General features: G+C 43.3%; 1 protein-coding gene across 7 annotated transcripts in view; it reads right to left on the reverse strand.

Moving 5' to 3' along the window:
• nav1b (neuron navigator 1b) overlaps positions 1 to 15,549 on the reverse strand; it is a 61,065-nt gene that overhangs the window by 38,154 nt on the left and 7,362 nt on the right. For 4 of the 7 annotated variants that reach the window (XM_061687101.1, XM_061687099.1, XM_061687098.1 and 1 more), the window contains exon 1: positions 3,707 to 4,754. In XM_061687101.1, the coding sequence (XP_061543085.1) occupies positions 3,707 to 4,415 (709 nt within the window). In that variant the 5' untranslated portion in view covers positions 4,416 to 4,754. Of the gene's footprint in view, positions 1 to 3,706; positions 4,755 to 13,569; positions 13,659 to 14,930; positions 15,538 to 15,549 lie in introns of those variants that run through there. The other 3 variants (XM_061687103.1, XM_061687100.1, XM_061687102.1) reach the window with 2 other exon arrangements.

Here is a 15,549-nt window from a genome sequence, read left to right on the forward strand (position 1 = left end):
TGTTGTTCTGCATACTGACACACAATGGGGGAAATGAAGTAGACTCAGAGGCTGGGATACCTCGCTGTGTGGAAGCAGTTTCCTTGAAATGTCATAAAGTCAAATCTGTAAACCCTTTCATGCTTGCAGGCCGCGCCACTGATTTCATAGCCCGTCTTCCTGTTTCTTGGCATAAGTAAGGGGGGATATTGCGACATTTGCAGAGCTCTTGCATGACCGATCACATATCATTACATTGAAATGTTAGGTCAACCCCACACACCCCCCGCCCCACACCCACTATGCCGCCCTCCGTGTCTAGTTTTTATGCCAGTAATATAACGGTCTCCATTTTACATGAATGTGAGTCTGTCGTCATAATGACCTGGAATCTGTGTCACTGTCACTTTTAATTTATCTTCTTTCTTTTTTTTAACTCATTCACTTGCCAGCCTTCCCAGTTAACATGAATATTTGACTTCTAAAGCCGTCAATGGCACTGAATGTGTTAATCTGACCTGTTTGTTGATCATTATGTCACATAAACCTATGAAACGAGTGAAGCTATTTACAAAGAAACATTTCTAACATTTATTCTACCGTAAAAACACTCCAGTGTGTAGTGGAGTGAAAAAGAACTTGCCATTCATCCTGCGATATCCAGATACTTAGCTATTCATAATAAATACAGTGCCTTGCAAAAGTATGTACCCCCTTGGCTTTTTAACCATGTTACATTTGCAACCGATAATTTCAACGATTAAATAACAAAAAATAAAAAGCTTAAAATTGGCACTATTTATGCCCCTGAAGTCAGTACTTTGTAGGATCACCAGCAAGTCTCTTATGAGCTTTCCACATCTTGCCACTGGGATTTTTTTTCCCCATTCCTCAAAGGAAAATGGCTCCAGCTCCTTCAAGTTTGTCTGTCACTTGTATGGGTTTTGCTGAAGAATTTCACTGTGTTTAGAAATGAGCACCAACCATCTTTCTCTCAACTCATACCAGCTCCCAGTAACTTCTGTTGAAAACATCCCCACAGCATGATGCTGCCAGTACCATGTTTCACTGTGGGGATGGTGTTGTTGGGGTGATGAGATGTATTGGGTGTGCACCAGACATTTTTCCTTGATGGCTAAAAATATAGATTTGACTTTAATCTGACCAGAGCACTTTCTTCCATGCGTTTTGGGAGTCTCCCACATCGCTTTTTGGAATCTCAAAATGTGCCATCTTATTTTCAGCTGAAATTAACGGCTTTCTTCTGGCCAATTTCCCATAAAGCCCAACTTTATGAAGTACACGGCTTATTGTGGTCCTATGGATAGATATATTTGGTCACAGATTATTTTTTTTTACCCAACCCTGACTTCTCAACAACTTTGTGCCTGAATTGTTTCGAGAGTTCCTTGGTTTTCATGGCTGTGTTCGGTTAGTGGTGCCTCTCACATTGGTGTTGCAGCCTCTGGGGCCTTTCAGAAAAGGTGTGTATATACTGAAAGCTCATGTAACACTAAGATTGCACACAGGTGGACTTCATTTCACTAATTAAGTGAATTTTTAAGGTAATTGGTTGCTTGAGAGCTTTTTATGGCCTTCATAGCAAAGGGGGTGGATGCACATGCCAATTTTCAGTCATTTATTGAAAAACAAAAACCTTCAATCTTTTTAGATATGTATTGTATTTCTCATTTCACTTCAAAACTTGTGAAGATCCATCAAATAAAATTCTGATTGAAAAAAAACATTCAAAGTAGAGGTTGTAATGTCACAGAGCCAAAGGTGGTAAATACTTTTGCAAGGTATATGCATCTTTATGTGTAACTAATATGCCTGATAGATATCCCAACGGCATAGAGAACCATGTGTAATGTGTTTAATCAGCACAGATGTAATCATTAGGATGTAATTGGAAACATGAACTCATCAACATGACAACTTATAATTTTATTTACAGTGCCACATTGACCATGTATTACATCCTCCAGATTTGGTATCCAACAGGACATGTTTGCCTTCACAAAGGCAACAATATGGTTTCAGTTTGCAGTGGTGTGGAACTGCATCATACTGACTTGCAGTAGCTTGCCCCTATTATTGCAAAATAAGGTCACTGGAATATTAGAAACAGTTCTCAGTATGAAGCACTGCAATTACTACAACCACAAGTACATTGTTAAATGAATACCTCTCTGACAGTGTCAATCAAAACTGAGCATGAGAAGCCTGCCAAAGAACAAAACATCATCAGAATCTATGATCAATTGCCTCCTCTATTGATAAAACTGACCTCTATCCGGACAAAGAGAAGACAGCACCATCTCCCTGCCATTTGCACACAGACTGCAAACCATCTGTCAGCGCCCTAACACATGAATGGAACCGGGAGGAGGCTAAATGTGCGTCTGCGCCTCAAAAATGTATTCAATATGGCACACCGGTCATTTTTTTTTTCCTTTGGGGAGCAGCAAACAGGAGGTTTTGACAGGAGAGATCAGGCTGCTGGTAATCATCGTCATCATCGCCGAGCCCTTGGGTGCTTTTTTGTTTGCGCTTGCAATTATGTTGTGATCGGAAACAAGCACGTTTCACACAATTACAGTCGCACGCTGAGGCAGAGGAAGAACAATGCAGCACAGCACATGACCGCAATCCCTATCCAATCCAGTCCTCTATCTGGAAAACATTGGGATTTACGAGGAAATGCGTGAATGTTTTAAGATGTCAGCGTAATTTGTCAAGGCTGCGGCATCCGAGCAGGTGCCGCGTGGCGCCTGCATGCAGGGGTGTGTGCTGCCTGTTGAGGATTCCTTACAGTTCGCACAAGTGGGGCGGTGGTACGATGCACCCTCAACCTCCCATCCATCCATTTTCCAATCTGAGAGCCGATCCCAGCTGACTTGGGGCAAAAGGTGGACTGCATCCTGAACCGGTAGACAGGGTTGATTGTGAGTGGGAATCGTCCCAGCTATGTGAACCACTGCACTATCAATGGCCAAAACCACCTCCATCCATTGTTCATCTCACTCAAGCTGGAGCCTATTCCAGTGAGGTTCGGGTGAAAGGTGGACTACATCCTGAACTGGTCGGCGGGGCTGACTGTGAATGGGGGAATCCCTCGCCAAGTCAGCTATGTGAACCGCTACACAACCAACACACCCCAAGCTAGAGTCTATCCCAACTGGCTTAGGGCGAGCACAACCTGGAAAAGCCACTAGTCCATTGCAGAACTACAGTGATCAGATGGAGCCATTTTCTGCCGCTTAGCATGTTCAGGATTGTGGGTGAGCTGGAATCTATCAAGTTGACTGTGGGCAACTACACCCAGGACGAATTGTTTGTCAACTGAAAAACCACAGGGTTCAGATCGAGCCCAGCCACACGAATAAGCTTCATGAACAACTACACTACAAACGGTCAAAGCCCCATCCATCCATTAATTTTCTAGCGGTCATCGTGGGTGAGGTGGGGTCTATCCCAGCTGACTGGGCAACTATACCTTGGACAAGCCCCTGATCAATTGTACTCAACGAGGGTGATCAGATCGAGATTTGTTCAAGAGTCAGCTATGTGAACAACTACTACCAGTGACCGAAACGCCCTCCATTCATCCATTTTCTACTACTTAGCCTGTCACCGGTCAATCGCAGAGTTACTGTGATTAGATCGATCCAGGCTGCACAAAAGTCAGCTATGGGAACCTGAAACCTGGCCCTGTTGCACTCACCTAACATCTGGCTGAAGAGCAGCTGCTCCAGGTCGCCCAGCACTGTCACCACAAGCTCGGGGTCCACCTTCAGGAAGGGTTTGTCCCCACCTTCTTCCCCCTGGCCCTTGGAGCCAGAATCCCCTCCACCTCCCGGCTTCTTGGTAGCAGTTTTGGCCTTGCTGGAAAGGATCTCGTCATCCGACCTTCCGTCTTCGGGGGCTTTGCTGAGGGGCTTCACCTCTGCATACGGAGCGCGAGGGATCCGGCTTTGCTTGCCGGGAGCTGAGGGAGCTGCCAAAGGGGCGAAGGGCTTGGGTTTGCCTTGGAAAAGAGAGTGTTCTGACTTGGAGAGGTTGCGAGAAAGTGGTGCACCACGACCTGCCGCCTTGCCTGCCGGCTTGCCTGTCTTCCTCGGGGCGCCCGCACCGGTCTTGGCCATGTCATCGCTCCACTTGGGCTCGTAAAGGTGCAACTTCTTCTCGGCGTCGGTGAGCACGGCCAGGTTGGTCATGGACCTCTGCTTGCGAAGGCCGGAGGCCACCGGCAGCCTGCCCTCGGAGCTACCCGCCCGGTAAACCTTGAGTTCACCCCGTTGGGTACTCTGAGGTGCCCCAGATTTGGCCCTCTTGGCCCCAAAGCCAAGTCCTTTGCCATCTGCTTGGCTGTATGCTTTGGAGCTATCCATCTTGAAATCTCCTTCCCTGCCTTTCACACTATTCCCAAGCATGCCTCCTGCATGGGACCGGAGAGACGAGCATCAGCGGGCAAGGGAGAAAAATGTGGTTCCACACTGCGACCTTGTTCAGGGCACAAAGAAAACCTGCATGAAAAAAGACTTCCTGCAACCTCCTCTTCTTCTTCCTTCCTTCCTTCCTTCGCTCCGTCTCTCTTTCCTCCCGCTGCAGCTGTTGCAGTGCTGCCCAGGCGCTCCCTTCCCTAATGTCCTGCTTTTCCTCCCCCCTTCTTTTTTTCCCTCGTCCACCACACGCTTCTCTCCGAACGCACCGCTGCTACAGCGGGAGTGGGCAACGGCAGAATGATAGCGGCGGCAGATGCAGCAACGCTCCCCTCCTCCTCTTCTTCTTCCTCCTCCCTCTCTTACCTCCCACTCCCCTCCCTTCTCCTCTTCATCGCTTTTCCCTGCATTTGCACATTCTCGCTTTTCTCAGTGTGAAAGACAAAAAAAAATGGCACCAGTCTGATGTAACAGCACATTTTTGTACCAGTTTCTCTGAAGCCTTTGTTCTTCCTGTAGCCCCCACCCCCACCACCTCCTTCACCTCTACTGTCTGTTGCAATCATTATTTGTAAGCAGACCCTGTCGTCTATTGATATTGACAAGTCAAGTCATTTGGAGGAAATTCCATGATTCATATTGTAGAAATGTAACAATTGTTGATTGTTTAGTTTTCAGACTGTGTTTGTTTCTACAATGAAACCCTACAATCGAGACAGAATTATATATTCCAACAAAAAACAAGGAACAGTAGTGGCCTAATGGCCCTTATATACTTCACAGTACTGACTCAACTCGATGTGGTTCTACTCACCATTGACATTTTTCCACTGGCAAAATCAGGTAGTACCTTATCAGGCTTGAGGATATACGACAAGAGACGAAGAAAATAAACACACATGCTCACCTTACCTTTCTCCAAAATCTCTGCTCTATGCTCTGTTTTCTTACTGCCCTCAATCTCTTCTTGGATAAGATGTGTCTCCTTAAGTGGGGTACTGATAAACGGGATTTAATTTGAGCATTTTTCCTCTCTTCCGATCAAAGTAAGCAAAGGCTTGATTGCCAGATGTCTCTGAAATAATCCTGAGTGATTATCATGTTGTGTGGGGTGTGTTAAGAGTAATTTTGTTTTGTTTGTTTGTTTGTTTCTCTCTGATCTGCTCCAAAGTAGCTCTGTGCTGACAATCCTAAATGTGAAACATGTTCAATATTTACGATAGCAAATCTTTATGTCTGTGGTCAAAACAGAGGTCGGCTGAGCCACGGACTCCGACTGTGACATCAAACGTAAAGATAGCCAATCAGGAAGCGCCCTGAAGCTCAGACTGTTGCCGGACAAAAATAGAGGAACAACTGGTTATGTTGTCTGTTTCAACAACAGTTAGGCTAGCTTTCTTCGGCTCTTTGTTCTTATATTTTTCGGCAGTCTGAAAGGTCAGTCTTGGTAGAACATCAGACATCTGTTTTGGTGAGATGAGTCGCAATTGTCGATGGCGATATGGTTGTTCTTGTGTTGTGCTGTGTTGGTCATCTGAAGTACACCATACACTACAAGAGCAGTAAGAACACACTTCCTGATTTTTTTTCTCATCATGTGTCGGGTCTCTCACATTGTAAAGATGGTGAAAAATAGTATGTTACTAAGAGCCGTATGGTGAAAAGTCCATCGTTGTTGTCTGCTCATGCCGACTGATGTGTTCAATGGCAGCATGGTTATTGCACTTTCCTGTGGTAGTTCACTGGAAAAGCGGCTATAGGTGTTTGCTTTCACAAGCCAACTGTAACAACATAATGCCTACTGATTCTTATTGAATAATGTGAGCTTGAGCAACACTAGCTTCCAGGGTACCAAAATTGTGCGCCAACGCCGCCAACATGGGGAACCTCACCCCGTTCACTTTTGGAATGCTTGACCTTACTTGGTTACGACAACAGCCTGTTTTGGCAGCATAGTTGTTGGGCCTGAATCCATTTGGTTGCAACCAATTTTTAGGATCCAAAACCTCCTTTGCTTTAACCCTTGGCAACGACGACCAACCTTACCACACAAATTTCAGAAATTTGGCAACGGCTAAATGCTTAACTGATTAAAAATGTCTATACCAAGTGTGAATGGGCAGCCATTCATAATCACAGACGCTAAAGCACACCGCAACAACTGTTAAAGCTTCAGTTGAAGCAACAACTGGAGCAACTGGATCTACTCTTGATCCCGATCCAGATTCCTTGTCTAAGCTTTCTTACCATATCAATTGCATTGAGTTAATTATAACGGTTTAACAACCCAAACTACAGTAATCACATGAACCGCGATGCCTTGTCAAGACGTATTGGTCTTTTGTAAAGATTTGTTGGTCTTTATTCCCTGCTTGTAAAAAAAAAAAAAAAAAAAAAAAAGATTTTAAAAAGTCCACTCTGAGAGCCTCAGCAAGCAACATGTGCCAGTGTAAGCAAGTTAACACGCCCAAAACCACACACAAAACTATGCAAAAGAAACATGTAATTACAGGCACACACACACACAGAATTGAGCATCCAGTCTCTTTATTGACACATGAGCCTAATCCTCTTTTAAAATATTCCACGTTAAAGTTACAGTATCATAACATTTCACATGTCACAGCACACAGAGGGGGACTCACAAGAAGAAGTGCAGCATGGGAACTCCCCCATCTCTTATGACATGTGCACTAGACCTCATGACACACACAAACCACAGCCAAAAACACATATTCGGTCCTGCATTGTCCTTTGAAAAACTCTACTGGAGTGCACTCACTTCTTCTATCTGAGATATACTAAATAAACTTATATATGGATTTTACACAAACAGTTTTACCCAGCATAATAAGTATAAACAAGTACTAGATGTACTATATGTTTCTCACATACCATTAGTACTATATAAGTACTTAGTATAAGATTTAAGAGTAGCTGTTTATCATAAGCACATGCCACCATTTTGTCCTGGCATATAGTTATAGAGTGTTAGGGTCCCATTGGGAAAAAAAAAGACAAAATTATAATCAAGCAAGTCGTAATTTGAACAAGTAAATGTCAGTAATGCTACATAAAGAAACACACTATAATGAGACCAGCAGCCATGTAACACATTCACAACATTCAGGCTTTTTCGTTTTTATTTTTCTTGTAATAGTTCAATATTTTTCACTTAGTATAATTGTTTTGATATTCTGAATGACCCTAATAATTAAAAGCAATATTTTTGTATACAGCATAATTTTTTCCCCCACCAAGACATCTTTAGAACAACTTGTCTAGAACTTTATACAACACCAAGTCACTGTGTTTTTAGAGTTTTGTCTATGATGTCAACCTTCTCTAAACCCCGTTTTGAATACGCCACAAAGTCCAAGACTGTCACAACGGGCTCCCATTGCGCACCAGTGCTTTTCTTTAAATACAGCAACAGGGAGGGATGTGGACTATTGCATTTGTTCTGCCAATTAGTTTCTGCGAACATGTTCCAGTCCTCCTGACTTGTGCTGACTGGAGGTCACGGGCCAACGCCCATGGTCGGCTCAATAGCGTGTTTGTTTTGAACGAGAGATACCGAGTACGTAACTAATCCTTGGGTGACTAATTCCAGCCACGCTAGTTTTCCGCAACCCAGAAAATGTTATTATGTTGTTTAATTGGAGATGAGCTCTCGCTATCACGAGGAAGGAAGTAACGCTACGCTTGATTTATGTCACTAAGGATGTCAATGCAACAATCGTCTGGTATGTTTTTGACCAAATTAGCAACGTTGCCGTAACCAATGCTAGTCTGTGGGGGGGGGGGAAAAACAATGTTCTAGATGTGACGATAAAGAAAAAATAGCAATAAGCATATATATAATAGGAGGGAAGGCTAACTGGGCTGAAGCATGGTATGATGGACCTGGTGAGTTACTTTTGAAGAAAACATTCAAGCAGTTTCCTGCTCTGAGGAGAGTGTTTTCCTCCACATCTGTCTTTAATTCCCTCTCCAAGCGATCATCTCAAGGCACCATCATGTTTGCGTGGACCGACTCTTACACAGCTGGCCTTCCCCGAGCGCTATGCGTCATATTTTAGGGGCGCTCAGCTGCAAGGATGACGCTATCATGACGACACCGTGGCTTTAAGATCAGAGGCCCGCGTGGGGGAGAAGCGTGTTAAAAACATGTCCGTTTATGAATGGAGAGTAATTACATCTACAAAGAGAAAATGTGTGTAAACATAAGTGCTCACAAACTGGAGACCTCTGCCCTAGGCTTCAACATGTGTCAGCAGCTATAATCTTGGGACCCAAAATGTAATAAGAGCCCTCATGAGCACAACAAATTTCAAATTGATCTAATGAGATTTGACACAGATATTCTCATTTCTGCCAAATGTGCAGTCTGGATCAGATCTGGATGGAACTTGTTTTGACATATCATCTCTGGACCCTGCATGTTTTGTCCAAGTCACGGTTTTTGTGAGGCATAAAATATATTTTCTGTGCCCCGGGCAGCTCCAGAGCTTTGGACGCCACTGTTGGGACATCAACACAATTCTCAACTTTTTTCCTCGAAACACCACCACAATGGATTTGAAACAAATTGTAAGAGATGAGCTTTAACTGCAGATGTTCAGCTTTAATTTGAGGCTTTTTACATTCATCATTACAAATGTATTAATTTTAATTAAGCCCAAGCGTAAATTCCAGAAGTCAATATAAATAAGCGTCCTTGGGGAACTTAAAAGGTGCTATAAAATTCTTCGGTGTGTCTGAAATAATTATGTATTTAATTAATACAATTTTTAATTCACTTTTGTAATTAATTATTTAAAATTAATTATTAACCACAAAGTTAAAAAATAATAATACTGAACTGATAACAATATATAAGATAATAATTAGTAACTTTGTTTTAATGCACTTATTTAGTCCAAATAATTTTAAATGTAAATGCAAATATGTGGTCCCCATTAAAAAAAAATAATATACTGTATTAATAATGATTTCAATTTTATCATAATTTTATTGACTGGATTCTCAGTAGAATGTTGTGCTATACATACAGTGCCACCAGAAAATATTCACACTGCTTCACGCTTTCCACATTTTGCTATCTTACAGACTTATTGTAAAGCTGATTTGAGTATAGTTTTCTGTGAAAAAAAATCGACATAAAATATCCCATAATGACAAAGTAAAAACATATTTTCAGACATTTGTGTAAATTTATTAAAAAAAAATTTAAACATTCAAACATAGTAGGTACATAAGTATTCACACCCTTTGACACTCAAACTTAAGCTCAGGTGCATCTGATTTCCATTGATCATCCTTGAGATGCTTTTACAACTTGAATGGAGTCCACCTGTGATAAATTCAGTTGATCGAACATCATTTGGAATGGCGCACACCTCTCTATATGAGGTCTCACAGTTGGCAGTGCATATATAAAAGAATTCCAGCAGCAATAAAGGTCCCGAAAACCACTGTGGTCTCGGTCTAGAGGACTCTGCATCTTTTTGCACAATTGTTTTTTGTCAATGTCTTTATGTCCCCAAAGTGTTCTGTAAATTGACTGTTTGTTGTACTAGAGCGGCTCCAACTACCGGAGACAAATTCCTTGTGTGTTTTGGACATACTTGGCAAATAAAGATGATTCTGATTCTGATTCTGATTCTGATTATTCGGGATTGGAAGAAGTTTGGAACCGCCGGGACCCTTCCTAGATCTGGCCTTACGACCAAGCTGAGTAACCGGGGTAGAAGGGCCTTTGTCCGAGAGGTGAACAAGAACCCTTTGGTCACTAAGGCGGCGCTCCAGTGTTTCCGTGCAGAGATAAGAGAACCATCCAGAAGGTCAACCATTGCTAATGCACTCCACTAATCAGGCCTTTATGGTAGAGTGGCCTGACAGAAGCCAATTCTCACTAAAAGCCACATGACAGCCCACTTGGAGTTTGCCGAAAGGCACCTGAAGGATTTTCAGACCTGCAGAAACAAAATTATCTGGCCTGGTGAAACTAAAATGGAACTTTTTTCAAGCGTCATATCTGGAGTAGAAGAGGCACTGATCATCACTTGGCTAGCACCATTGCTACTGTGAAGCATGGTGGTGGCAGCATCATGCTGTGTTTTTTTTTTTGTTTTTGTTTTTTTCTGCCCCAGGAACTGGGCGACTAGTCCGCATAGAAGGTAAGATGACAGATGCCAATTATAGAGAAACTCTACAAGAGAACTTACTCCAGAGTGCTGTGGAACTTAGACTAAGGAGTCGATTCACCTTCCAACATGACAGTGACCCAAACCACACAGCCAAGATAACAAAGGAGTGGCTTGAGGAGCAGCCTGTGAAGGTCCTTGAGTGGGCCAGCCAGAGCCCGGACTTGAATCCAATCGAACATTTCCAGAAAGACCTAAAAATGGCCGTCCACTGACGCTGCCCATCCAACCTGACTGACCTTGAGAGGATCTGCAGAGAAGAATGGGAGAAAATGCCCCAAAAGAGGTGTGCCAAGCTCGTAGAAAAATACCCAAGAAGATTCGAGGCTGTGATTGCTGCCAAAGGTGCTTCAACAAAATATTAAGCAAAGGGGGTGAATACTAATGCACCTGTTATGTTTAACTGTTTACATTTTCAATAAATTTGCACAAATGTCTAAAAATATGTTTGTAATTTGTCATGATGGGATATTTCATGTAGATATGTATTTTATTTATTTATTTATTTATTTTAAATAAAACTACACCCAAATCAGCTTTACAATAAGTCTGTAACATAGCAAAACGTGAAGGGATGTGAATACTTTCTGGTGGCACTGTATATGTTATACATACTTGAAAGAATACCTACAGTCCTTATTATTTAAAGATGAACAAACAAACAAAAATCATGCAGTGCAAACTTTGCTTGAATTCAGTGTAGCCAGCCGCTACTCTATTGTTGATTAAGCCCGGCGACACATGCTGCTGCTCTACTTTCAAAAATCAAACACAAAACTGTTGTCAGTCCGTCTGCTTACAAAAAAAATAAAGACAAAAAATAAAGACAAAAAATACCCTAGAGCGACCAGACACTAAAATGACATGAAAGCTGATCCGCTCATCAAAGCACTCAAGTCTGCGTCTGTCCCGCCTCCTTTTAGACCCACTTAGTCTCTGGTCTGGCGTCTCACTGGGGAGCATCTCACGCATTATGATAATTAATTTGATTCAATTTTTTACAGTCCAAGCCATCCAATGACATCATTTTCGAAACCACAAAGTCAATTTTTTAAACGAGTGTCTCCAGAACCGCCTTTTAAAACGAGAATTTTATTCCGCTTGCGCTCCCTTTATCTCAGTCAAATCCGCTTCACAATATCAACATAAAATATATTGTGATGGGTGTGAAAAGGCAGATCTGTCTTTCTAGTGCTAAATCTGCCTGACAACAGTCATTTGTGGTGTGTTTATGATGCTGTAAAGCTTTCATAATGTGACATATGTTTTCGCGGGGGTTTAGAGCATGGGAACAGAAATAAATGGAAGCTGCAAGCAGAGCTGAACGGGCGCCTGCGTCCCATTTTTCATTGGTGAATTCTTGAAATGATCATCAAATTTTGACACTCGATGAAAAAAAAAAGCATTCCAATTTAGTATCGCCCGTCTGTCTAGAATACTTCCTTCTGATCGGGGCTCATTTGAGCAAAATCCCCGGTAGGAGTTTGTCAAAGTGCAAGTCATGACATTCACCCAAAATGATAATCTTGCTGCTTCAAACCAAAATGACAAAAAACATTTTTATTTATCCTGTTATTATAGACATATCCATCCAATTTGTTGATTTGTAAACTAGGTATCTGTGGCAAATCCTTGTTTCAACTTTCCAGGGGGTGCTACTGTTTGGGTTTTCAGGGCTTGTGTTCAAGACCCCTAAAATACATCAATTTTTACCAGGATACACACACTTCCCAAATGAATGAGTTTTGGGGCATGTTTGAGGCCCCCCAAAACGCCAGTTATTCGTCATAAGAAGAATAATAAACAGTATCCCAACGGGATGCTGCTGAGGCCAAGACACATGCAAACATTAGTGCCAAAAAAGGCCGAAAAAAAAAGTTGTTGTTTTTTTAACACCATTGCAGGCAAACCTCGCGCATTACATTTTTCACATTTTACGCAGCACGGCAATGGACTCAAACAGCGTCTCGATGGCCCCTCCAGAGACCAGAAACTATGCTCGTGTTGACAGTTGAGGAAAGACCGCGATATGTTTTTCCTGCACGCAAGCAGAGACTCCAAGGAAGCAGTGAGGATGTGGAAGGGTTGATGCACATAACAGGTGTGGGCCGTGCACAGTAGCGTGAAGCTTTTCTTGCCAGTTGTTCTCTTGTGACAACAAGCAGCCCGTCTGTGATGCGCTTGCTTAGCTGGAAAGACGCCTAACTACCTCACTGAACTTTGCGGCGAAAATAGTTGGTTTCTTTGCGTGATACAAGGAGACGGAACGCCACCAGATGGAGACAAATTCAGGCGTGCTTTAGTGCAGCATGTTCGTCCCATACTTGGGTGGGTTTTCTCCAGGTACTCTGGTTTCCTCCCTTTTTTCCCAAAACAATCATGGAAGTTAATCTGCTTTATGCGGAATGTCACTTGGCCAAACCCGGAAAACAGGTTAGCTGACTTCTTGTGTATGCTACGCGAACGAGCATCACTGTGGTTTTGATGAAATGATTTTTTTTGAAGCCGGACTTACCAAAATGTTGTTTTCTTTATGGCTGGTGTCTTTAGACAAAAGTTAAACATATTTATTCATGCAAATATGATATGATAAATGTAAATATGGACAAAGCCTAAACATCAAATATTGTGAGATATCTTGTGTTCACCAAAAGACATTTTAAAGTTCCAACGGGTTTAATTGTCTCCTTTCCCATGCACCCGAACCAGGAGGAAGGGCTTCGACCCGTTTTGTCGAATGCGGAAGTTGCGCATTTCCAGATTGAGCACTCAAAAATTGTCCATAGGAGTGAATGTGAGTGGGAATGGTTGCCTATATCTGCCGTGCGATCGGCCGGCGACCAGTCCAGGGAGTTCCCCGCCTCTTGCCCCAAAGTCAGCCGAGACAGGCTCCAGCTCACCGGCAGCCCTAATGAGGATAAACACTATAGACTCACCAAGATCGTCGCAGCAGACCTCCATGGAGTCTGAGGAGCAGTCGCTCAGGTCCTCCAACGTGGCCTTTGGCTCCTCCTGAGCCTGACACCTACGGTAAAATATCATTTTTAAAAGACGCATTTTCTATGTTCCAATTAAAACAGTTGCCTATGATTTATCCAAATGTTTGGAGAGTCTCAGCTACAACACGATGTTGGCACATCAGTAAAGAGTTTTTCTGGCTTTACTGGATATTCCCAGTTAGCAAATCTGTGGAAACAACAACACTGCAGTTCTGCTTCACTTTTGGCTTTGACCTGATGATGGTTCCATGTAGTCCACGAGAAAAACGAAAATGGCAGCTCTTCATTACTGCATGAAGAAACTGAATGTGATGGCTCAGTTATTTGAATTAGCCCGACTGTGACACCGTCACAAATTGGGTGGAAATCTGGACGAATTGACGCTTTGAACATTTTTCCAGCAAAGGCCCCATCTATCAGATGTCGCTGAAAGATTATCCTGAACGAGTATCCTATGGCGTGTTAAGAGTAATTTTTCATCCGTGATTTGCTAGGAAAACAGTCAAGGTTGTCACTTGTAAATGTTAAACCTGTTCAATATTTACAATGGCAAATCCTTACGTGTGGTCAACAGGAAGTAAGGCCGAGCCACGCGTTCTGTAATTGTGAAGTGAAACTGTACCGTGGCCAATCAGGAAGTGACCCGTTGACTGACACAAATCGAGGAAACAACTGTGTTCACTTGAGTGTATAACTCGGTTTGTCCATTCATTTTCCAACACCGCTTATCCTGGTTAGGGTCGCGGGGCGCTGGAGCCTATCCCAGCTGACTTTGGCCGAAAGGCAGACTACACCCAGAACTGGTCGCCAGTCAGTCGCAGGGCACATATAGACACGGACAACCACCCATTACACCATCAGTGACTTTAACTCGGTTTGTATAATAAGTCATTCACCACAGTAAAATTGACCAGGAGAAATGTTTGCAACTCCAATGTAGTTACCATATAAGCTAAGAGTTAGCCTAGAATCTTCGATTTTGTTCTTTTACTAGGACTCTTTCTTTGTATTTTCTGACGGTCCGTGGCACTGTGCTGCCTCACTCAAGGCAGTATTGTTACTACGACAGATATCTGGTTTAGGGGTAAGAACATGCATGCACATCATGTGTAGGGTTTCATCTTTTAAAAATGGTTTAAGATGTTAAAAATCATGCAGTAAGCGTGTACGCCGCTTAACTTGGTTGTGTAATTTCCCACCTGATGGGTGGCCAATCACTCTCGAAACCCAAATACGCACATCGGCGATGAAAGTCACGTTTCCCGTGATTGTTCCAACAGTAATATAGCGTTCCTCACCTGTACCTGAAGGGGGCGACAGCCGCCATGTTCACCCTTCCCGGAAGCTTTGTTCTGGAAGCATTCCTCTTCCGCTCAGAATTGCTCCTCACCTCTCCTTGGAAGCTCCCCATTCCCTCCAAAGACTCCACATTCCTGTTGTCTCCTTTGGCGTATTGTTGCCGGGATAATGCGGCTTTGTCAGCACCGTGGGCGTTGTCCACGTTGCTCTGGCGATATTTCCCAAAGGTCCAGTTCTTGTTGGTGTTCCTTCTAAGCTGGAGGTCTCTCAGGTCTAGTGTGTCTTTTGAGTGAGGGGCTTCCCTTTTTGGAATACGAGGGCTGCTGTACGCCGAGCACGTTCCGTCACTCCGCTGTGTCGCAGCTGCCGAGCTCCGTTGCGAATACGCTCTGGAACTTCGCTGCTGAAGGTTCTTCACAGATGAACCTTTCAGCAGCAGCTCGGAGGATCCGGAGGAGCAGGAAGGAAGTCGCCTTGCGGAATGCTGGAAGTGCGTGGTGGGATTGGGAAGGCCGCTGTATGGCAGTTTGGGGTCTGCTTTGGAGAGAGGCATCCTGCGTCGATGCTAACTCGAAGTAACCTGCTGCTGCTGTAAGAAAATCATGGCTGCAGAGACAA

This window comes from Phycodurus eques, chromosome 10, assembly GCF_024500275.1.
Source record: "Phycodurus eques isolate BA_2022a chromosome 10, UOR_Pequ_1.1, whole genome shotgun sequence".
NCBI classification, from domain to species: Eukaryota; Metazoa; Chordata; class Actinopteri; order Syngnathiformes; family Syngnathidae; genus Phycodurus; species Phycodurus eques.